At 32.6% G+C, this 26451-nt stretch overlaps 1 protein-coding gene across 7 annotated transcripts in view; it reads right to left on the reverse strand.

Annotated features, from left to right (window-relative positions):
* Positions 1 to 26451, reverse strand: part of NEK7 (NIMA related kinase 7) — a 145048-nt gene that overhangs the window by 21816 nt on the left and 96781 nt on the right. For all 7 annotated transcript variants that reach the window (XM_021928997.2, XM_021929023.2, XM_003893351.5 and 4 more), the window contains 3 exons: positions 16810 to 16918; positions 15817 to 15924; positions 1457 to 1551 (listed from right to left, as the gene is read on the reverse strand). In XM_021928997.2, the coding sequence (XP_021784689.1) occupies positions 1457 to 1551; positions 15817 to 15924; positions 16810 to 16918 (312 nt within the window). The remainder of the gene's footprint in view (positions 1 to 1456; positions 1552 to 15816; positions 15925 to 16809; positions 16919 to 26451) is intronic.

The following is a 26451-nucleotide window of genomic DNA, read 5'->3' on the forward strand; positions in this document are numbered from 1 at the left end:
TGTTTACTTTTAGGGATTTGAAGAGAAAATGTTGCTTTGATAATATTAGACTATGGACTAAAGGAATCTAAAGGTTAACTAAACAGATAATATTTTAAATGTACAGAGTGACTAACTTTTAAACATTATAGTAACAATATAATCAATCTTGTTCTTGTTAGCATTGTACTAAATTATTAACAAAATATAAAACAGTGAGCATAATTTCTTGTAATCCCATGGGTACATATAAAAACATGTTTTGTTACATTACTGACTCATAATGTTTCATAACAAAAATTATCCAAAGTATGCGTTTATTTAAGAATATTTAAAAATCCTTTCATTTTTAAGTAGTTGTTAGTCACTTCAGTAGGAAGAACAAAACAAATAATTTCAGGTTCCTTAAATTAAGGGAATTTGAATCTGCAATGAATAAAATAATAAAAGATCATGACACACATTTTTGAAAAGTCCAACAACACCTCCTAAAGCTGCTTTACTTCCAAGTAACGGTGGCACAATTAAAATAGATGACTTCATCATATATTTCATTTAAGTCAGGAGGACAAGAGACACGAAATATATAGTAGGAAATGCATTGGTTTCTATTTATCCTCTTTAGACTTCTCTTATATACACAGAGATATGAAAATGATTCCTACACAGGGATATGAAAATGCTTCCATGTATTACATTTCCTCACTTTATTAAAACCTACTTAGACACAGACTAATTTTTAATTAACAGCTTTGACTGGAAGCCTGTATTCCTAAGAAACTTATCATTCAATTAAAAAAACAAAATTACAGAAGTCACTAGCTTGAGATACTTTTATATCAACACAGACGTAAAATGTGTTACTAACATGCTTTATTTTATCCATCCAAATTATTACAGTGCACCATTTCTAGAGGACCTACCTACATGATTCCATCTTCCTTTGATAAATGATCACCAGTAGAACAAAAGAGAGAGCATTTCACTGAGCTTTACCACTACAAATTGTTACTCATGGAAACTAAATTGATAACCTAGAAGAACTATCTGTTTGCATACTATACTTAATGCTAAATAACACCTGTGTAAAAGTGAAATAAAATATTGATAAAGATATTTACTATGCTTTCATATATTAAATCCAATCCATTATACCTCTCTTGTAATGCATGGATCAAGATTTACAGATGTTCAAATGTATATTTTTATAAATGCAAGATATACAGAAAGGTATTATATTAACATAAAAGTTAATGCTTTAAACTTGTCATCAAAGGAACACAAAAAATATATTAGATGTATAGGAATGTATAGTTATTAAATTCCATTACACAAAGTTATTAACCCAATGAAAATTCTTCATAATTAAAAAGGTGATTCTTAAACATCCAGAAAAAAATAAGTATATACTATAAGGATAGAGGAAATATACTAAGTAAAACTGTATCAATATTTGGAATTTATCAACATTACCTACCTCATATAGTAGACAGCCAAGAGACCAGATGTCAGATTTGAAGTTGTATCCATTTTCATGTATTCTCTCTGGAGACATGTAATAAGGCGTACCAACTGCAAAAAAACAAACCAAATAAAATAAGAGGTATATAAAAATACAGATGCAGCTGTGGTAAGAAATTACATACAAAATTTTGAATTTAAAAACATCACCAAAATAATTCATTAGGATCAGAAAGCTGTTCTTAAGAATACTAAAAACTTTTAAATTTCTTCTTTACTCCTTGACCCTTAAATAGTACATTAAAAACTGTACAAAACAATGTGCTAGGTTAAACTTTATTTCCTTCTGATCAATCCAAGAAGAATCTAGGGAGCATAACTAAGGGAAAAAAAGTAATTCTGACAAGAATACCTACTTAAATGATTCACACTGGCATTATTTTTTTAATTTTTTAAAAAAAAATATGGTTTGCATATCCCAAATAATTAAGCATGATAATTTTAAAATAAATAGTATTATATAACAATTTAGTAGAGTACACACAAATAAATCATATTTGTTAACTTTTACAGAAACATCCTTTAGAACACAGTGTGGCTGTTAACAAATGATATAGCACTTGGTGCCTTACTTCCACTTTAGAAAGAATACCACAGACTTTTGTACATCAAAGGATTATATAATAACAAATGTGAAAGGGTACTGGCATCTCTGGAAAAATGTCTTCAGTTACTGTAACTACTGAGACCTTTTAAAAGACAAGACACTCAAGATAATTTTTGTTTTTGTTTGTTGGCTTTGACGTGCTAATATTTTTTCTTTTTTTAATGACTGTTTTAGAAAATGCTATTAAACACTTGAAAATAAAAAGAAGCATATATGTTAGACTTTGAAATGTAAAAATATTTAAGTGACTTTCAAAGTGAGTATCTTTAATTTCAAACTCAGATGGTTATTTCACCATCATTAGTCTAAGGCTTTTTGCCAAATAGAAAATTAAAGTTTAAGAACATTTAGAATCTTATTTACCTGAGGGAAGGGCCACCAAAAATATGTTGCTACTCAAAGAGAAAAGGGCAGTCCCCTTTTTCTATTAATTTTCAAGATCTCCCCAGGTGTTTACTATAAATCTTAATAAGACTAACAATACTGAACAGGGGTCTTTAGTTAGAAGCAACAAAAAGATTCACACCAATAATCAAAGCACTATACTCAACGGCAGCAGTCAGTTTGCCAAAAGAACAAATTTATAACCTAATAGTTATGTGTGGAAACTATACTAGGCTAAAGGTGGAAACATCATGTACCATGACCCAGGATATCCTACCTGTATCGGAATCCATTTTTACTAATCATGGATAGCCCTAGTCAGACTGGATGAAAGAAAAGTATTTATGAAAGTGATGAAGAAAAGTTAAGAAAAAAAGTATGCAAACAGAAGGATAAGAAATTTAAATAAAATACGAACCATTAATATATGAAAATTAATGAGACGAACTTTAAGATATAGATTATTTAATTGTAGCATTTACTTTGAAGACAAACAGGTAAATATGCCAATTTCTGTGTCAGAAAAGCAAAGAACTTTGGAAAACAGCTAGGTTTAAAGAATCTGTGTTATTACTGTGTAAAATAAACACAAGCTATCTAGCTTTGGGAGTTCTAACCACTTTCACCTGTAGTTTGCATAAGTGACACCAATTATTGGAAATATTTACACATTCTCTCCATTTAAGGAAGGATGGTAGGTACAGTTAGAATAATAAACGGGCTTTGCTCCTGGTTTCAGGACATAAAGCAAGTGACTGGCAGTGAGGAATGTGCAGAGAGAGGCTTCACGGAATCCACAGGGGGGCAACTGAAAACACTGAGGCTTGAAGGTTCAGAGTTTACCAAAAGCAAAGGTAATTTTAACCGGTAGCTCTGGGAAACCTGCTGATACATTAGGGGTTTGATATGAGTGTGAAAGATTGATGATAAGGAAAAAGAAGAACAAATGCTAGCATTTTACAGAGATTAGCCCCAGCATAACACCTTAACTGCAACACAAACTGAACTCAAAGACGACCCAAGTGAAGGGAGCAAAGGAAAAGAATGATTAGGAATTCTACTAAGCTAAATTTGAAATGCAAAAAATCTTAATGTACAAAAATCCTTTTTCAGTGAGCTGCTGGAGGTCATTGCAAAAAGTTACACACTCAGTTAAGACTGATACTTTAGATACTGATGCTTAATATTATAAATAACAAGCCTCTTTATATTAAATAAGCATGTTTTATTTCAATATTTAAACTACATATATTCATTAGTATATATTAAAATGTAAAGCTAAGGATGCTACTCACCTCTTTGATCAACATATTTCCAAAAGTCATATAAGATGAGTAAGTTTGTATTCTGCACTATAATTATTAATTGGATAAATTCATAATTAACTGGGGAACACAGGCCTAAGAGGGAGGTTCTACTGTCCCCTGACATGCTTCCTCATATGCCCCTCCATTCTGGACAACGACTCTTACGCTGACTGACACTGAGCAAAGAGGTACAGCCCCATCACGTAAACTGATTCGTCCTTACCTCTCTCTATCTAGCAGAGAGGCCTAAAAGTTTAAGTGCTCAGGAAAATTTGCAGTACATTTAAATGCAGTGATATGTTTTCAACATTTCAAAATTAATGAAGATATAATTATTTCCAAAAAACTTTTTCAGAGATTCATGACAGCTGTGTCTATGATTTCTGTTGCCTCAAGAATGTTGTGACTTCTTTTAACAGTTGTACAAGAAAAGAGAGTTATGGAGTGACATGATTAGACATTAAAATGATCATGTGAATTACTGTCCTATGTATTCAGAAGCTTGAAGACTACAGCACATGTAATTCCACTTATCTTTCAAGAATTTATGATTGTAGGTAAAATGAGAGTACATTTTGCAATAGCAGACATTATGCCACTTTAACCTTCGGACATGAATAAAAGTAGGAAATGGATGATAACATTATAAAAAACAGAGGCTGACAGAGGAAAACTAGTAACAACTAAAAATCTTACCTGACCTTTCTTTATTCTATATTAATATCACATTAAAATATACTAAGGCAGTCATCCACATGTAAGAATCCCTTTCATTACATTGACTTATTCTAGCTATATAAGAAAAGTTTTATATGGTATATACTCCATAAATATATATATACTAATCTTTATCCTGAATAAAATGAGGACTGGTATCTAGAAGTTCTGCAATATGTTTAAGAGAATCAACAAGTTCTGCTAACATGTTGTTATTATAGAAGATATAACTAAATTAATAATTTTCATCAGAGCAGGTTATATACAGAATAGTTTAGCTAACATTTTAGCATTGTAATCTCTGCAAAGATTTGAATGAAAAAAGAAAACAGAATGACTGAAGCATTCTCATATGTGGTTAGCTTTGGATTGTTTTTTTTTGTGTGCTTTTTAAACAAGGGAGGCAGCACAAAACCAGTGAAAGATAAATCTCTTTCACATCTTACATTTGCCACTAACTAGTTAGGACCATTTAACTTCTCTTTTCATTTCCTTCCCTCACCTGTAAGATAAAGTCATGAGAAAGATGAGCTGATCTCTGAGGTCCCTTTTGCTTTAAAATTCTGTAGCACTTAAATAAACTCTACAAAAATCCATCTGGAAAATAAAATGGAAAAAAAATAGTCCTTTTTAAACTATTACTTAGGAAAGCTGAGTGAGAGTGTTAAGTCAGAGAGTACACACAAATGAACTAAGTTTAGAAATATAGTTTATTTCTCTTAGAATCAGAGCAAACTACAGACAAGAAAGCTTTAAATATTCCTTCTTGGGAAAATTAAAAGGAGACAAGTCATCTTTCACCTCAGTTTGATATAAACACACACACACACACACACACACACACACACACACACACACCTTCAGGGAATAGGACTTAATTTCCATTCTTTCCTTCATACTCATGAGTCAGCCCAGAAATTATGTTGGCAGACAGAATGGAGAGAGGGCACATTTATTTCATTGTAAGGAGTACTAACTGAGGTCAATATAGAATGGCTGAGTAGGAGATCAATATTTCTTCTGCAAAAGACATATATAAAATAAAATTTGTCATCTTTGAAGTACAACTGATAACATTTAAGAGCTTTAATAATGCTGAAGTAAAACACCTAAGCATATTTTATTGTTATTGTTGCTATGCTCCAGGCCCTGTGTTAAATGCATTCTATGTATTATCTTGCTGAATTTTAACAAAAGTTTACCATGCCCTGCTGCATGGCACACACAATTCTAGGTCCTGTGCTGACAGAAGTAAACAGGACAAATCCTTGATCTTGTGGGGCTCATAGTCCAATGAAACGGGAACTATTATAAGGTAGTTTTATGAGATGTTTCAACTATTATACTGCTTTTGAGAGAAGGCATAGGAAGTCGGTCGGGTAACTTGCCAAAGATCATAAAACTGGTAAGCTGTAGACTTGGAATTCAAACCCAGGTAGTTCTTGTCTCTTGCATTTAAGCAGATGGTTATTTCAGTATAACTGACCACTGTGAAATACAACTGAAAAAAATATCTGTATCTTTCCAAATTAAGAAGCAGAGAAATCTAAAAGTCACAGCATGTACATATGAAAAACCAGGAATAAGGGTCCAAGTTCAATGGGCCACATGTGAAAATTATGCTACTCTGCAGCTACGCTGATTTAAATAAATACTTGTTATGGCGGCTGGGAGGTTAAACGTGCAGTTTAAAATTAGATAATAGCTTCTTACCAGAGCAATTACTTAAGTCAATAAGGGACTGAAAGTTAAAAATAAATCAGTGAAAGCAGCCTATAGTACTGACTGAACATATGCTGCCTTTACAGCTCTAAACCACCCTGAACAACGAAGGGGTATAAGCCGAAGATCTATCGAGAGGTGCTAGGAAAGGTGTGGGAAAAACAAGTATGTGACCACAGGTGGCACCTGGCACCAAAAATGAAACTGTTTTAATGCCTGGTTCAAGAACACTAATTTTCTAAGTTGAAATCAGAGCATATATCACACTTGGAAATAGTGTGGGGAACACGAATTGTACACTCAAGAGACTCCAGTGTGAAAATTCTGATATCTAGCTTGAATGATGGCCATGCATTTAATCTGCTGGCAATTTTACAAAATCAAAGAATCATTTGTCTCACTGCAAAAGGTAAACAGCAGTTCAAGAAATCCTATAACAAAAACAAAAACAAGAACATAATTTCCTCCCAAGGGGTTTCAAATATTTGTTTAGCACAAGGATCAATATCAGAGAGTTTTAGTTAGCTTTGTTTTTTTAAGCAAAAATCTATCTCATTTTTAGGATGTACAACAAGCACATACAAGTAAATTCACACAAACATGCAAAGAGAAAACTTTCTTTTTCTGGGAGACAATGTAAAAGCAATTAAAATGTCATATCAATAGGTTATTAATTTAAGTGTTTTTATTTGTTTTTCTCCTTTCACTAGAACAGGCAGTCAGAGGTGAAACCCTTCACTGTATGTATTAATAAATACAATTTTGGTGTAAATAGATTTTCCTGAATAGCAGATAACTATCACCAATTACTTATATACATTGGAGTATATAACGTGTTTAGATTTTTTAACAGATTAATTATCCTAATTAAGTTTTGTTAAAATTACTTTTTATCCCCGTCTATATTCAGAAGTCCATGGTAGAGTAAGCCCCTGAGAAGCATGATTGTTAGTAGTGTGAGAGGCTCCTTGAGGAATACAAAAAATTTGCAAATAATTTTTTAAACAATTGCCAGTAAGCTAACAATGAAAGAAAATGATTTGTTTATAAATTTATATTAAGCCAAGTATGGCATTTTCTCCCTTGAAAAGTAAATGTAAATTACAATGCAATAAAGTACCTATAAAGTCCTATAATAAAAATGAGAAAATTTAAAGTCAAAGTATCTCTTCAAAAAACAAAATATTTATTTTCAGTAAATGTAAACTTCCTCTAATTTTGGAACCTCTTCCGCAGAACCTCTCTAGCTTTTTGTTTGTTTGTTTGTTTTTGTTTTGATACAGAGTCTTGCTCTGTCTGGACTGAAGGCTGGACTGCAGTGGTGCGATCCACGCCAGGCTAATTTTTTGTATTTTTAGTAGAGATGGGTTTTCACCGTGTTAGCCAGGATGGTCTCGATCTCCTGATCTCATGATCTGCCTGCCTTGGCCTCCCAAAGTGCTGGGATTACAGGTGTGAGCCACTGCGCCTAGCCTAGAACCTCTCTAGCTTTTAAACAATTTCACCTAATTAGGCTTTTAGAGGAGGATATGAATGTCTCCCCAGCTGTCGCGTCTATTAAAATGTCTATTAGTCTATTAAAATTGCGTTACAGGCAGAAATTCTGTCTCCATGATCTTTGCCTCTTGGTGCTATACCCGTTTATGTTATGGTAGTGACAAGAGACTTTGCCACCATAAAGGTTGAGGACTTTATAATAGGAAGATTACGCTAGATTATCAGTAAGAGATGCAACAGAAGGGGCAGGGGACATTCAAAGTGTGACAGGAACTCTCCACCACTAACTTTTAAAAGGGAGGAAGGAAGCCAGGAGCCAAGGAATGAGGGCAGCCTCTAGAAGCTGGGAATGGCCCTCAGCTCCCAGCCAGTGAGGAAACAAGAACTTCAGTTCTACAACACCAAAAAACTAAACTCTGCCATAATCTGAATAGACAAGAAATGGACTGAGCCTCCAGAAGTCCTGCAATCCTACAGATACCTTGATGTTAGCCTGGTCAGAGTCATATTGGACTTCTGAGCTATGGAATTGAAAAATAATACATTTCTGTTGTTTTAAGCCCCTAAGTTTTTGGTAATATGTTAGGGCAGCAATTGAAAATAAATACAAATGTGTTAATGATTCATGCATTGCATGGGAGAGTGAAACACTCAGTTCTATGTGGTATGGACCTACCTCACACCAAGGATTACATAAGGACCAAGGGTGTTAAGAGAAAAATGTATATGGTTCAAAAAAATGTTTGACTTCTAAAAGCTCACTGGATCATTTTGGGATGGTGTTTTTTTTGTTTTGTTTTGTTTTGTTTTGTTTTTTGGTTCTCTTTTTTTGTCAGGGGCGGCAGGGCAGGAGAAGCCAATACATTCGCCAAAAGAATAATAATATGGTTAATAACGCAATGTATAAAGGTTAAAATTATGGTCCTTTGTAATTTAAATGAACTCTGGCTTGGTCACTAACTGATAGAAATCTAAACTTGATAATCATACCTATCTCAAAGAAATGCAGAATAGAAATCAGTGAATGTGCTACACGGCACTTAGTCCATATGAGTATTTGAAGCCTGATAAGTAACTATTTTTTATTATAAATGTTTCACATTGACCAAAATAAGCTGTTATCAAAAGCAAGTCCAGCAGGGATAACTGCAGATTTATTGATCCAGAGAAAAGTCACCAGGGATCAATATTCCAGTGAACCTCATGAATCATTCTGGATTTAAAGATAATCTCTCTGCTCAGAATTTTCCAATTTAGAAAGATGTAAATTTCCTAATGGCTTACTCTTCATTCACCACTACCACCCATTCCCATTAAGAGAGTTAATTACCCTTTCGTTGCAATAGCTACAAATATGCCACAAAAACAAACAAGTAGAAAAAGGATACAAGCAGTATCTTAAAAAAAAAAATCTAAATTAGGTATTTTTTCTCTATCTTAAAGCCATGGTCTATACTCACATTTCTGATTCTCCTCTTTCTGGACATTTTAGGAGAATTACATTTCCCTGTCCCTTTGAGATAGTCATTGCCATGAGATCTGTTTTGGCCAACGAAATGTGAATGGAAGTAATCTGTGTTACATTCAAGCAGAAGGGCTTAATTAAGAGCCAGTAAGTGATTCTCCATGCTGTCTTCCCCTCATGGGATCACAAAAACGTATGCTGATATGAAGATAACACAAGACTGAAGCTGCCTGGAATGCCAAGTCACCACATGAAGGGATGGCAGCTACCTTAAAGATCAACATAGGTCTACAACTCACTGTGGTTGACAAAAGATTAGAACATTCTTCAGTGCTAAGCAATTGAGGAATTTTTGTGTTGTTTCTTCTGGCAGCATAATCTAACCTATACTTACTGATATACTTAGTCAAATTCACCCTTTATGTGTGTAGTCTGTCTCTAAGCTTCATTCATTCAATCAGTATTTATTGAATATCTATTATGAGCAATCCCCTCTTCTAGGTATCTAGGGTACATAAGGGAACTAAATACACAAAGATCTCTGTCCTCATAAAGCTTGCATTTTAGCTGGGAGAGACAATACATACAAGGCATAGTAAGAATATTACATAGCATGTCAGAAGATACTAAGTCCTAAGGAAAAAAGAAAAATTAAAACAGGGTAAGGTTTAGGAGTTCTAGGGATGAAGTGGGGGCAGTCAGGTTCAGTATTAAATAGAGTGATCTCAGTTTTCTAATCTGTAACACTTACTGTACCCACAACACAGAGGAACAGAGGAGAAAACATGATTTAAAATGCTCACCAATTTTTAAATGTTATACAGTACTCGTATTCATTGCCACTGTTATTGTTACTATTTAGTAGCAATAGAGGATTCTCCTGGGTCACTATTATAGGAAATAAGGGAAGTTTGATATGATTTGACTAGAAATAGTATACATTGGGAATATATAAAAATTGTTCTGGTATTCTGTTTATATGTTTAAATATTCAACGATTAAGATACTCAATCTCTTAGTAAGCTGCCTCTGGGTCAGAATGTTTATATTTGCTGAAAGGACACCTCAGAGTAAGTTAAGAAATAGAAATATACCAAAAGTATATGCTGCCTCTTGTGATATGAGAAAATATACTACTTGATTGCCATATTCCAATTTCACAAGTTTTGGTGAAATTTTAGCTTTCAGTCTAAAACAGCCATTCTTTAGAAATATCAGCTAAAGTTATGGAAGGACAGATGGCCATGAAGACAGATTTTGATATCCTAGAGACCTACTTCTTGTTTACTTCTGAATCTTGAAGCAGTAATTGTAGTCAATTGTAGGAGAGACAGCAAACTATGTCTTCATATGTAGGGTCCTAAGCAATGTAACAAAGCTGAACATAGTACTTCTAGATCTAATAAAACAAATCAGAAAACAGTATAAAGTAAGAAAAAATGCCACAAGGAACTGACATAATGAAAAAACAGACTGCATGCAAGAGTAAACCCAGACTAGGAAGCCACAGACCTACCCACTATCTTCTAGCTGTTTACCTTTCCCTGCTTCGTTTTCTCAACTTTAGAATACAAACAGCTCATGTGCATAGTTCACATGTATGTGTAAGGATTTTAGAGAGTTGAATGATTTGCAAACTGTAAAGAACTGTGATAAATGTTATCATACCCCTCCGGAAGCACAAGGAGCAGTATAAATGAGTAATTTATGATTGACCAATTCAACTGGCCAGATAACAAGTCTGGAGAATGTCCAAAAGTAGGGAGAAAATGGGAATTAGCCTTTAAGTAAATGAAACAGCATGAAGGTGCTGCAGACTTAGATCAATGTTTTCCAAACTGTGGGTCATACAACCCATTAATGAGTTGTGAAATCAATTTAGTGGGCTGAAACCAGTGGGATTTCTAGCGAAATAAAATAGAACAGAAAATATCAGAATGTAATACAGTTGCATCATTGTCAAGAAATTTGAAAGTCACTGACATACACTATTAGAAAGCTTAAGAAAGCTGTGCCCTCATTATAAATTTTAAAGATGCAGATACAGATAATAAGTTTCTTAACATATATTTTTATAAGGTTGACAAATAAAACCAAGGCAAAATTCATAAGTGTGTGTGTGTGTGTGTATGTGTATATAATATATCCTACAGTTAGTCTCCCTAGTCACACCTCCAACCAAATTAATACAAAAACAACAAATGAAAATCTTCCTTAACATAATTTCGTGTAAAAAAAAAAGTGAAGATGGGAGGAGGATAAGGAGACCAAAAAAACCAAACAACTGTTTAGATCACAGATCACAGGCAGTGTAAACATTCTGTTTTATGGGCTAATGAGTTCCAATGTGGTGTACTCTGCTCAGTTCTGGGTAGCACATACTAAGGGGTACTCTGAGAGGAAAAGATGCAGACTCGCAGGACACAGAAGACCCTGAAAATAGAACACTATCCTGGGAATGCTCAGCCCAAACAAGAACGAAGAGGTTTGTGGCTGCTGCCTTCAACCCAGATCACATCGCTCTCCTCATTACATTTAACCTTGTGAAAGCTTGCCACTGCACTTAGAATAAAATGTGAATTGCTCCTACATCCAGCCCTGTCTTTTCTTCACTCAGTTCCAGCAGACAGAGCTTATCCTGTATCCACCCTTTATATGAAATGCTCTTCAGTCTACCTGGGACATTATTTCATAGCTGCCCCTTTTACATCCTTTGCATCTCACTTTAAATATCACCTTCTCAGAGGGGACTTGCTCCATCTCACCCTCTACAAATTAGTTCCCCAACTGGCCATTTTCTGTCATATCACTAATAGTTCATCTTAGTTTTTTGTTTGCTTTATTATCTATTTCCTCCCACCATAAGGTAAGCTCCCTGAGGACAAGGACTTGTCTTGCTCAGGCTACATTCCTTGTCTCTAGAATAGCACCCGCATATAATAGGTTTTTAAATCAATCAGTTCAGGCAGAATAAATAAATTGTACATGGAGAACTCCTCCACTTCCCCCTTTCTTTTTCTGCACCTTCATCACTTCACCACCACCATAAGCAAGTGAACATTTATACGGCTTATTACAGTGTTAAGAAAACACTTGCATTCATTATATTATTTGGTCAGGAATTGTTTAGGAGTTAAGGGACAACATAGGATGGTTATTACCTGCATTTCCAGTTTTATAAATCCAGACACTGAGTTTTAGAAAAGTTAATAAATGGCTTGATAAAGGTCCCACAGAGCATGCAAATCCCAGTGTTCATTCTTTCAGAAGAAAGTAAGAGGAAAAACATGGCTGGCACATCATGAGCTGGGGAGATACAGTCAGTCAATAATCAGAGTGGAAAGTTAGAGGACACCAAACTGTAAAGGGCGCTGAATGCCAGGTCAAGGACCTTGCATGACATTCTTCAGGCAACAGGGAACCAAGGAGGATTTTGAGGAAAGTAACACAATCAGATAGTGTCTCTGAGGAAGATAACTCTAGTGGAAACATACAGAATGGATTATGAAGAAAAATATCAGAAACAAAAGAGGGTAATCTCCTAGTCCAAATGTGAAATAATTATCGAGTAAGGAGGAGGGAATGAGGGAACGGAAAGTAGAGATATTTTGAGACAATGTATGTGGTGGTAGCAGGGAGGAAGAAGAAAAACAGGTAAAGACCTGCTAGGATATTTTTCAGTTTTGAAGATCTGAACATAGTTTGAACATGCAACAATATCAGATTTAGTATTTGTAATTCTCAATCCTTATATTAAAGGAATTACTACTATGCTGTCATACTTTTAAGAATTGGTTCTGAAAACTAATTGGAAACGTGGCCACCTACACAATTTTATTTGCTACAGAAGACAGAACTACAGGTTTTATTGTATGTTGATTTATCATGGAATCAAAAGATAAAAATAAGAGACACGAAATGAACAGACAATTGAAAATGCAAAGACTTGCCAATCTCTTAAGGATTGTTAAATACAAACAGGGAAGTGCACAATCCTATTAATGAATTAAAATAAGTTAAAACCGTATCTTGATTTTTCAACAAAAATGTATTTTGAAAATATAAATGCGTAAGACGTTTTTAAAATCCTATATATCTTTGCATTTTAAAATTAAATTCCTGAAAATACCTCCTTCCCAAAGTTAAAAGAAATTTGGCTCCAGTACAAACTTTGTTTAAAGTAAACTTATGTAGATTTTTCCTTATGAACTACATAGAGATCTCATTTATCTATAGTTTCACTGAAATGTATACCTGCTCTATGGATGAATCATGCCCTATAGATTGTATCCTCAGTAAAATTAAAAAATGAATCAACATACAATAAAATCTATAGTTCTTTTGTGTTTTCTATAAGCAAAATAAATTTGCATAGGTCACCACTTTTTCAATTACTTTGCAGTGCCAATTCTGAGAAGAAAACTTAAATTTGCTCTTAAAAATATATGACAACATAGCAGAGTAATACAATTAAAAATTAGGGTCAATTTGTCATCAAGAATGTCTGTCAGGATTTCTATCCTTGCTATTTTATATATATTATGTTAGCAGAGAATTTTCTTGATTCTTCTAAATAGGATTTTTATGGGGTCCAAAGAGCCTTAGTAGACTAGAGTCCAAATTTTAATTATTTGTATATAATGCACTGTGCTTAATGAACTTTCGTTTTAAACAATCAAAATCTTCAGTTCACAGAGAAGACAAGAAGGGATAAAAGAAATTTTCTTATTTTAAGGATATATTTTTTTCTCAAAATAATATGTAAAACAAAAAATACTTGTGAAAAAAATTAATATTCTATGATTCATCCATTAAGAAAACAGTCTTATTTCTATTTTTTCACTGCTGTATTTCAGGTATGTCTTAGAATGCTTAGTAATTATGGGCATAAGCATATATTTTATTTATTTATAATGTGTATATATACACACATTTATGTATATAACAATATATTATATATTATATAAATATATATAATGTTTATATATTACATATATACAATTACATGACCCTAGGTGAGTTGGTTTTGATAAAACTTGGTATTAGAAACTCATAATGAATTATTAAATCTATTAAAATTAATTTTACTCCATAATTTCTACTAGCATATCACCTCAATTTGGAGATGCATATATGTTCTTAAATTCTGTTTAGAACTTTTACAAGAGGCAGTATCAGGCAAATCAAACAAAACGAAACTGAGTTTCATATAACACTGGATCCTTCGGGCTGGATGACTACAGCAGGCTCAGAGACAGTCTGCAAAGCAGTATGTAAACAACACACGTGTGTGCATGAGCAGGGGAATGTGCAGGTGTGTGTATGTAATTGTAGCCTGGCATTTCTATCTAAACTAGTGACAGAATGCTTTTATGACATTCTTCTATTCAGATGAGTAACATAAAGTGAAAACGTTGTCTACTACTGACAAATGGCACTGGCTTGAAACAGTCTAAGGTTTGTTTTCTCTATAGAAATCCTCCACTCTCAACTTTCCCAATAAAACTTTATTAAAGTGCTGGACAAATTATATGCATTTCTTATGGAATTTCATGTCAAATTTCTTTATTCAGGAAAAATTACAATGCTCTATAAAAATAAATGTGAAGTGAAAGGAGAAAAAACTGTTATTCAGCATCAGTGCGAAATTTCATTTTCTCAAAATACTTGACAAAATTGAAATCCCGTTAAAAATGCAAAGCATTATCTTTCCAACACTCTTGAAATTAGGATACAATATTTTGTAATTCAGCGAATACTGAGTACTTATTTACGTTTCAGGTACTGTTTTAGAAATATAGAAACATTCGATGACAGGTTCAAGGCCACACAGAACCTTAGGTAACAAAGCCGGGAAAACTTAAAAACTCTAGTCAAGTAATTCAGATGTTCATTTCACTACTTTGTTATTTAGTATAACTCATTTATTCCTCATCAGGACATTTAAAAGGTTTTTATTTCATATCTCAAAACAATTTTATAAAAAAAAAATAGCTTTCAATGAAATTATGACACCAAAGACGAGCATCATTAAATCAAAGCCAACTTATTTTTAACATAGCTTTTACTTAATTCTGATTGTCACCATTTGATCTAAGTCCTGTATTTACAAGAAGAATATATGATTTGAGGAGTTTTAAGATAAGCCCTATCACTCCTTTTAAGTTACCCAATTTAAAAATTATCTCTTTTAGTAATTTCTATTATTTCTAAACAATAACACTCAAAACTATATATGTTATTTTAATAAATAAAAATTTACAAACTACTATTGTATTTTTAAATGGTCCGGTGAAGTCTTCCAAGAGACAGCTTAATCACCATATTATCTATTATTAAATGTAGAATAAAAGGACTTTTCTATGGCAATAGTTACACCAGATTTATCAGTTTTTTTTACTCAATGTCTGCCTGAGGTCAAGTTAACAGAAGTATCCAACTGTCATATTAGAGGAAACCTTATACCTAATAGAGAGTTGCAGGCATCTGTTCAGGACCTGGTGATTTTCAAAATAGTTTTATTAAGAATGTAAGAGCTGGCATGTAATTGGTACACCTCTTATCTTCTAATGACACATATGCAAAGTAACTGAATGAAATTATATTGTGTCTCTTACCTAAAGAATGTGCAGCTGTGGTTTTTGAGCTGAAAAACCGGCCAAGCCCAAGATCTCCAAGTTTTACCACCCCAGTGGCTGTAATGAACACATTAGCTGGTTTTATATCTGTGAATAAAAGAAGGGATCAGGTAAAAGATGATAGACATTTTAGAAATTTTAAAGGAATTAAGAACTACTTTTCATGATAGAATTTAAAATTTATTTTAATCATGAAAGTTTGAATTATGGACCAATTAGTTTATTTTGAATAATTCTGATATATCCTAATACCTAGAAGTTCTCGATTCTCTGACAGACAGCTAATCATCAATGTACTATGATGAATGTGATTATTAATTTCTATTTCAAATGCATTTTGTTTTCCATTCTCAAAAAACCTGTGAAATTCAAAGTACAAAATATACGTGTCCTTTTGATATCAATTTTAAATAAAATATCTTACTAAAGATTAACGTACTGGTAGATTTGCATAAAATATAAAACCACAACACTATTAGGCATATAATTATTTACTTAGATGGCTTTAAAAATCTTAATTGCATAAATGAATTGTATTAAAATTTTTCACACTTCAGTATCAGTGGATCAATTTACTCATTGATGTAATCTTCACATACTCTGCTCAACCACTTGACTGATAAGAATGCTGAGCTAATACTGAATATTAAAAATCTAAGTGGTTATGATATACATTGTTTAACTGAAGAAACAAAAAACTCTTCCTTAAATATATTTGATTGCTGTCTTCTCTTTACCAACAGCATCTTACTGGTTTGTAAGATGCTCGTAAGAGTCAAGCAGAAGATTAATTTACATTCTTATTTAAAATCAAGTAGTGCTTTATTTAAAGGTTTAACATTCTAGCACAATTACAATTTGAAAATAATTACCTGAAAAAGTATGGTATTACGTAATGACTGGAAGACATTTACTTTAAAGAACTTATATCATTTAAAACAAGATTAAAAGTTCTTAATGATTTTATCTTACCTCTATGCATGACTCTTCGAGAATGCATGTGTTCCAATGCACTGCAAAGCTGAACAAAGTACTTCCAAACAGTTCTTTCAGGAATTAGCCTCTTTTGCTTCTTAAAATGCTTTTTGAAAATTAAAAATAAGAATTATAAAATCTAAAATTTCTCAAGACTGGATTCTGATAGGAAAAAAATCTGTAAGTCAGAAAAACACCTAATTTTATCTACCATTATCAGCTGAAAAGCATATGATCTTTATACTGAAATGACTCCAAGAATTTTATCTGACATAATGGCTTAAGTTTTTTCCTATTATAACTAAGGTTGGCGGAAACTGTGTAACGGTACATTTTTGTGACGTCCCACTATTTCAAAAAATTAACATCTAAAACAATTTCTTGTCTTAAAAGGAAGATGTCAAATTTGATTTTAAGAAGAGCCAGAATAAAAGAGTCTAGATACCTGTAGGTAATTACATTCATTAAAAGACAATTCTTCTCCTGGCAGAAGGTTTCACTACAGAATTCCTTTTAAATACTGAACCACCCTGGTGATTTGAAATATAACAATTTATTAAAAGTTAAATAAATAAAAGGAATTTATGTAGAAAGTTTTCATGAATATTTCTACTGTACAATGCAAGTCAAACTTGTACTCTGCTTTGAATGAATGAAACTAAACTCCACGGAAGAAAAACCTTACAGGAATGCCCAGGCAAAAAGCTGACAGCACCAACAGGCTACTTAGGAGAGGGGTCCTTGCACATAAGAGGGCAAATACTACAATAATTGTAAAACCAGAGGTACTTATTTATGCTCATTTTTTCTACAATAAATCTCCTAGAAGACTACACTAATAATATACTACTTCAAGGACAAAGTTCTTAGCTTTGTAAGACTTACAAAGATTCAATACATAAAAATTATTTTTCAAAAACAAAATGCAAGTGGTTTCCCATTTAACAATACTTATAAATAACCAACATGAATACTGCATTTTAATTGGTTTTCATAAAATTTTCTAATAATTTTAACTGTTTTAAAATATATATATTAAAATTTAAATATGTACTTTAATGCAATTTATCCAAAGATATCCAAAGATATTTTGAGAAGTCCAACTAAATTGATTTTTTGTTATTGAATATGGAGGAACTATACTTCAGAAAATTCTAAAACAGCTACCTTTCAGTTTTTACACCAGTGACCAGCTGAGGGCAGGCTGAAGGGAAAAACAGTACAGGAAATCCGCTGATATCCCTACTTCATACTGAGCAAAAAATTATATCTACTGTCTCATATGTACTCAACGTATGAACCAAAGGATAAATCTTTAAGGAAAAGCTAATAATCTTAGGTTAATCTTTCTTATAACACATACTACAGAAATAAATTTATTAGCAATTTCAATAGCTATTATATCAGTAACATTATATCCCAAAGAATAAAAAACAATTAGATGACCAGGTAATTAAAAAGCAAATCAGGGTCTTACTAAAATGTTAGAAACCTCCCATATCATGTTTCAAGACTATGTCTTTTTAATTGCAGACTGTGTCAACATCAGTTTTCATTCAAAGGGGGTAATGTTGCAAAATCAGTTCTTTACACATAATTTTCTTTCAGACTTGGAATGAGTCCAAATAAACCCTGTATATGTGTGCTCTCCCTGATGCTGGATTAGCATATCAGAGGACTGTTTGATGTCAACAGGAAGATGGGGACCAGGTTTCTTTTCATTCAAAAATAAATATACCATATCATGTACATATCAGACCATGAAAACAAATTTTTATGCTTTAATACAGATTTTGAAATCATCATAATTATAATGTAGTTGGAAGTTTACTTTTTAAATACCATTATAAAAAAGAAATCAAGTCTAAAAGAAAAGGCATAATTTAAAAATTGCCCCCAAATTGCACAATAGGGAAGACATTACCGGACCAAGATGATCTGATTCTTTTCATGTTTTTGTATTCTTTGAGACTGTAGCTTACAAGTTAAAACTGATGACAATAAGCTGAATTCAATATAATACTACTCAGAATGACCTGGTAAGGGTTAAGTATCCAAATTAGTTACAGGCCTTTGAAGAATAACATGAATTTGATTTTTTCATAAAATAAAGGCAGTTTCATTATGCCATTAGTATCTCTCATTATTTTTAATAAATGTCTGCTTAAACATATGTGGTTTTTAAACCATTCTTTAAGTATAGGGTTTTTTGGGTTTTGTTTTTTTGTTGTTTTTCGAGAAAACCAACACCTAAAATGAGAAGAGCCTGTCTGTTCTGATGGTGGCACTGTTGGCTATCTCTTAAAAGAGGATGAACGGCAAAAAGGCAATGAAAATTTGAATTCTTTTTACTATGGGTAAAATGTATATTAGCACTACAAAATAGGAACTTCTATAAAGCCAAAGAAATAAAAAGAAAGAAAGAACAACCTTCTCTTAAAATTTATTCTAATAAACACATATCTTCTTAAAAGTTAATCATCTAGCCAATGAGCATTATTGTTTGAAAATCCTGTTTTCCCTTGAAAAAAGGCAGCTCTATATAAATGGTTAGCTCTGATTAAAAAAAAAAAAATCTAATGCCAACATGTAAAAAGTAAAAATGTACATATATTTGTTATATAGCAAGTTTTTAATATAGCAATAAATAATGTAACCAATACATCTAAAAGTTGGAACTAATATAAATATTTATAAGAAAATGAAAGAATATGTGACAGGGTGCCTTTACCATATTTATGCTATGAAATAGAATTGCAACTTTTTCTGTAGTTGAAAATAAAGTATCCAAAAATTTATGGGCAGGCAAAAATCAACACCCATATACACCTGATAATTTGGACATAATTTTGTTTAGTCTTTTTTTTTTTAAGTAGGCTAGTCTTTTCTCTATGCAAATCTTCAAATACTAGTTACTTTAAAAGCACCTTTTCTACTGTTATCAAAATTATTCAAATAAATACTGGATATTATTCAAATAGAAAAATCAGATGTGACAAAAAGTTAATCACTTTACATACAAAATGTATGTATATACAAACATCAGATTATATTATTTCTGACTTATGTGTAAGATTACCAACATTTCACTTAGGTGAAATTCAGCATTATCTGGTAAAACCCACCTGCATCACCATCTAAGTGATTTATATTAATATAAAAAGAGCTACAGCTGATCCAAGCTGTTTCCTTTCAAAGATTTTGGGAAAATAGTCACATCTTAATAGATACACTCTTTTTAAAATTATTAATCTCCAAACACCCTACTACAAATTAAACAACCAAGATCAAATCCAATTACATAGTGGACACTGAATATCTAAGTACCATTTTTGAACTCCATTGAGTAACTTGGTTCCTGCATTCTAGACATTACAACTCCAAGTAGAATATACACTGTTTATTTCTGAGTTATAGAATTATAATATTCTTCCTCAAGAAATCTCAGGAAAAGCTTCAATGATATTACCCAGCATAACCTCATCAACAGAGAAAGAATAGAAAATGATCTTATTTTACAAAAAAATTATTATTCTCTGTGGCATATCAAAACATTTAAGCATATAGTTTGACATGTTAATCTTTAAAAAAGAAAATTTCAGGCAAAATATCTGGAACTATTAGGGTCAGCTTCATGGGCAGGAAACCTGTATTATGCAGGTCTGGCACTTGGTTTAAAGCCCTGTTACTGCCGTTTAAAAAATTTTTAATATTTAACAAAGGGACTTGTAATTGTGTAGCCAATCCAGAGAATCATACACTAAGCATCCTTTAGAAATGTACTGCTGTGTTTAAAAAACATAAAAAACAAAACAAAACAAAATGCAATCCTGGTGTGCAAGGTGTGTTTGAAGAGGATTAGGAAAAATGTTAATTAAATGATGAGAAATAATGAAGTTATAAGAGAACTGGAATTACAGGCACCAGCTGCTCTCCATTTCTTTCAAGTATCTAGTAAGAGGAAGTAAGTGATTTATGTTAAATATAAGGAAGCATTTCCTGCTTGGAGTGTTGTCAAATGTTTAAATGTGCCACTAACACAATCCATATCCATCTTATAATAATAGACTTGATTATAAGGTTTGACAGTAACTGGTTGTGTGACCTTGAACAAACCATTTAACCTTGATGGGTCTCAGCTTCCTAGTTTGGAGATGATCTATGAAGTCTCCACCACTTCTGAAATATAATCTGTGGGTCTACAGTCTTAGTTTCAAATGAAACAGAAATAATAAATGTCTGTTTGGCACATTTCATACTTAAAAATAATAGTTTCCTGGTATGCCTTATCCTTCATATATCCAATTAGTAACAACAAAAAAACTCAGAGATTCCTACTGGTCCATTTAATACTATAAAAGGTCTTAACATGAGATGACAAGGAGTTCTTTGCTATAAGCTTGTAATTAGGTCAAACATTTACCATCAGAGGGGATGTTCCCAAACACAGCATTGCAATTATAATGCAATTTTATAAGACTATATTTTGTCGTGGTTATTTCAAAGAATCAAATGCACAGATAATGGGTGATGAAAAAGGATGCTTCTGGAAGTATAATGGGCAGTTCTAAGTGTGATTTTTTAATTAAGCTTTCTATGGAAACATTTTTCTTTGGAAGGTACAATGAGTTATCAACAAACTAAACTTTACAAATATTTGCTATATACAATTGTGGGAAATTATATAAAATTAAAATTTTGGCATGTAATACTAATTTACAGTGCATAAGTATTTTCTCTCTTGGCACACTGAATAAAATTCAGATACCTTAAGTTGCATTAGAAGGTGTAAAGTAGAATGGGCCTTACAGTCATGAGATCACTGAGAATACTTATCACTAGCATCTTTTTATCTTCTTATCCAAGGTCTACCAGTCTTTGTCTTTTCTTGTAATGTTTGAAAATCTACTAAGAGTGCTAAGCTGTTTTTAGATTATAATAGAATATAAATATAATCAATTGATTCCCAAAAGTTAAAATTATGCAGGTTATTAATGCAAGCCAAAAATATATTTCATCTTAGGGTAGAAAATGTGAAACAGAAAATATTTTTCGGGAGCAATTACACCTTGAGGGGAAAAAAACCTCTTAAATTATTTAGCAAACAAGAAAAATAAGTACTCATAAAGTCACAAAACTTCCCCAAAACAGTTGCCTCCTGAAAACTGGTACATCAATATCAAGGAACTTATTTAGAATATTAAAAAACTAAAAGATCAACAATAAAAACACACAAATGCAATAGAATTACTACAAAGAATGGTCCCTGCATTGCTGCCATGTGAATAATTCTTAAGAGAAGTTTCCACATTACTAAAACTGATAAGAAAATACTTGGAAATACTTAAAATGTTTTCTCTATTGCATCAGAGTACTAGTGATAAAGTGAGATTAAAAAGAATAGTCGGTCAGTCTTAGAGGAGACAAAGAAGGTCACAAAGAGAAACAGAAATATTTCCCTCTTTAATAAATTCTTTCTTGCTATGTTATACTAGACAACAGTAAGAGTTGAAGAGATATTTTAATTTTCATAATGAACAAAGAAAACACAGCAGAACAGTAAAAGTATCTCAATTGAAATCTAAAGGAGAGAAATTAAGATGCTTAACATAATGGTGTCTGAATCCTTATCTTTACTTCAGTGTCTACAGTTACCAAAATTACTGCTCGCGATGCTATTACATGGTTTACAAAAGGGAGTTTTATATCACTATCATCTTCAAATGTAAGGAGCAATAAGCTCCTTCAAAATTATCTTCAATTTTTTCCAAGCAAACAAAGATCAAAGTTCATACACCACCTTTTATTTATGCTCACAGAATTAAATAATGGTCATTTCATGGTATAAAGTGTTCAATTTCCTAAAATCTCTAAGTTCTATACTGCTTCAATTTCAAACTACTTAAGTATCAAGGAAAACACAAGTGATATTTTATCAGTAACACTGCTCTTTAAAAAAATTCTATATAACACACCTACATATACATACCATATGTAGACAAAAATTTATACAGATATAGACACATAGATGTACATATATTATATAGGTACCTAAGTAAATGTATCTATGTGTGTGTATATATATAAAATGTATATTTTTAATTTATATATATAAAAGAATATTCAATCCTGTGTAGCTTTTTTTCAGATAGCGCTACTAACTTGTAGGACTTCAGAATAATTCTAAAATGAAATGTAAGACAGATGACGATCTTATACAAAAGTCTTAGTGAGAAACTGCATTTGGAATCACTGGCAGTTCTCATAATTGTCTGACATGGGCTATATACTTTGTCCAGATGCTGAAATGGAAAGTGTAGGTATCCTGGTAAACAATAAATCAGAGTTATCAAAGAGAGATGGGACTGCTGGGAAACCTTTATTGCTTTAAGGATCCAAAGGCCAAGAGTGTAAAAGACATTTCAAAGTGATTTTATTTCCAATACAACCTCTACATTTGGATAAGTACAAATAAAAATGTGTCTGCAAATGTAAAAACAGCCAAACCAAGTAGGTGAACAAGATTTTTGAGTTACAATATTTGAAAATAACAGTTATCTCCAAAACATGGTTGACATTTAGCTAATATATTAATGTCTGCCATAAGCAGAATTCTAAGATGTACATCACTCCCCTAAATTCTCAAGTCCTGTTATATAATCCCATTCTCTTGAATGTGAGTAGGACATGTGAATATTATGAATTACTCTTCCCATTTTATATGATGTTATATAGAAGGGATTTTGCAGATGTAATTAAGGTCCCTAATCAGCTGACTTTGAGTTAATCAAGAAAGACATTAGCCTGAGTAGTCGTGACCTAATTGGGTGAGCCATTCAAAAACGTCAAGAGAGATCTGAACCCAGAGAAATTCTCCTGCTGATTTTAAGGGAACACAATGGCAGGCTGTGGAGACAAATGGGGCAGAAAACGGCTAGCAGCCTCAAGAACCTAAGGATACCCCCAGCTGACAACCAGGAGGGAAACAGGAACTTTAGCCATACAGCTTCAAGGAACTGAATTCCCCCAAAAACCAGTGAACATGGAGTAAGACCCTGAACCTCAGTGAGCTCACAGCCCCAGATGGCACCTTGATTTCAATTTTCTAAGACCTTCAGCAGAGAACCCACTAATCCTGATCCACAGAAATCTAGAGTTAATAAATTTGTGTTGCTTAAAGCTGCTAAATTTGTGGTAATTTGCTATGAAGCAATAAAAAATTAATACAAAATACAACTGTAAACACATGAAAAATCAATATGTAAAATTAATTTTATGTATATATAAACAAAAGGAGTTTTAAGGCTCCTAGCAAATTTAGAAGGAAAGACCTACAGGTGGTAACAAGGTAGAAAACACAAAGTCAGCAATCTAAGAAGGTAGCCTATACCTAAATATCCTAGAAATAAGAAACGATGGTCTTATTTATTTATTTTGCGCAGTGCCAAACTCCTGGTAGAAAACAGACATCCATTTAAATTATTCGTATTGCATATTTAACTAAAAAATATTTATAAGAATAATACTCATTTCCTCCTTAGCCACTGTGATATGGTATGACATTCTCTTGGCAGATAACAAACCTCTGAGTTTCTTCTCAAAATATTTATTAGGTTACATTTTATTTCATTGATATTCTGGCGAAACAATTTTTAAAAATATATAATATTAAATACACACATTTATAGTTTCTTCTATTTGTCTCAAATTGACTTACCAATAGGTAGTTATAAATACATGTACTTACAAATAGTTCAATGAATGAAGTATATATTGTGAAATGAACCATGAAAATTTAAAATATGTTTCAGTAACATTTCTATTGACAAGTTGAAATTTTAAAATCTTATTTATATATTTTTGAGATTAATTTCCTCTACACTGGGTCTTCATCACCAAATATGTTTCTTGACATTAGAATAGCGAAATAAACAGTATAATAAGACATACTACAAAATGGAGCATGTATGTGTCCAATTTAACTACAATAAAGAAAATATATGGCATATACAGCACAATTTAACTGAAATCTGTTTTGTAAGGTCGATTTTCCTTTAAAATTCTGATTGCTGATAATGAAGAAATTATGATGAAAAATTCTAGATTTCCTTTTATCCTAAAACTCATCTGGGAAGTATTTCATCTGACCACAGCCTCAGGTATTCCTTTGTCACTAATTAGAGAAATACTGAATATTTCAACTATAAATTGCTTAATTATATTTGTCAGTCTGCTCTGAACCAATTAATTATTTACTTGTAAAAATCTTTGATGCAATGCTATCCAGAGGTTCATTTCTGGAATACAGACCAGAAGCTATATTTCCTCTTCTACCCCAATTAAGCTGAAGACTTGAGAGAATGAAATACATTGCTATGATGCACAATGATTTACAATATTACTCACTAAAAAGAAATGAATCATGTTCATTACAATTCAAGCATTCACTGCTGTCCTTTACAAAGCTTTAAGCCACTGTTCTATTCCTTCACAAAAGAAGTTCCTATGACTTTTTTCCTGATATAATCTATCTTATAAAGAACTGCTGACAGAACTAATAAGCATGTTCAGAAAACAATTTTAGAATTTCTTAACTACCCAACCCCACTCCCGTAAAAAAATACACTGAATATCACAGCAACTCTCTATGAGACCAGAGCATAAAGCAGCAGGAAATTGTTGTGACAATTATACAACCACCCATGTTATCTACTGAGCCCTGGAACAGAGAAGTGTAATAGAAGTAAAACAACCAACTTCTATACATCTATTCACTACATATTTATCGAAGTTGGTACTATGAGCTAGGAACTGAAGACAGCCAGGCAAGAAAAGCCAGCATGGTCTCTGTGCTCAAAATAAATTTAAGTCTAATGGGAAATACAAACACCAATAAAATAATTACACACATAAATACATGATTATATTACTAAGTCTTATGTAGGAAGGGCACTCTGGGAGCACTTACACCATAAAGTACTCTATGAGTGAAAGGAAAATGCTTGAGGAAGTGATACCTAAGAACTGAAGTACAAGCAGAAATAAAGTCAGCCAAGAATGGAGAAGAGCATCCCAGGTAAAATAAAATCACATTCAAGGAAATGAAAGGCCAATATGCCACAGCAAGAGCAGGAGTCAGATTCTATAGCAAATATATGCTGAGCACAAGCTCTGTGCCAGGCACTGCTCTAGGCACTTGGGATATGTGAATACACAAAACGGACTCTGATCCTCTCTGAGGGAGCGTATCTTCTATAGAACACCAGGCTTGCTGAATCTTGCCAAACATTTTAGTCTTTACCCTTAAAGTGAAAACCTAGAAAGATTTGATTGAAAGGAGGTTTTCCTTTTGCTTTGTTTCTCTCCCCTCTAATGTCTTAAAGACTGATGGAGAAACGGATTTAAGGAATGGGTGCTGGATACTGGGAGACAGTTAAAAAGCTCTCTCTCTCTCCACATGAGAGATGATAGGGAGAGAAATGGAAAGGGAGCCAGGTGAAGAAATTTGAATGGATTTAGAAGGAAAAATAAACAGAATCTGGTAAGATTGAAAAGAAGAGGTAAGGGAGAGTGAAATGTCAAAAAAGAGTCCTGGTTTCCAGAGTGCACAACTAGATAAATTGGTGCCAGGCCTCGAGT

This window comes from Papio anubis, chromosome 1 (genome assembly GCF_008728515.1).
Source record: "Papio anubis isolate 15944 chromosome 1, Panubis1.0, whole genome shotgun sequence".
Classification (NCBI taxonomy): domain Eukaryota; kingdom Metazoa; phylum Chordata; class Mammalia; order Primates; family Cercopithecidae; genus Papio; species Papio anubis.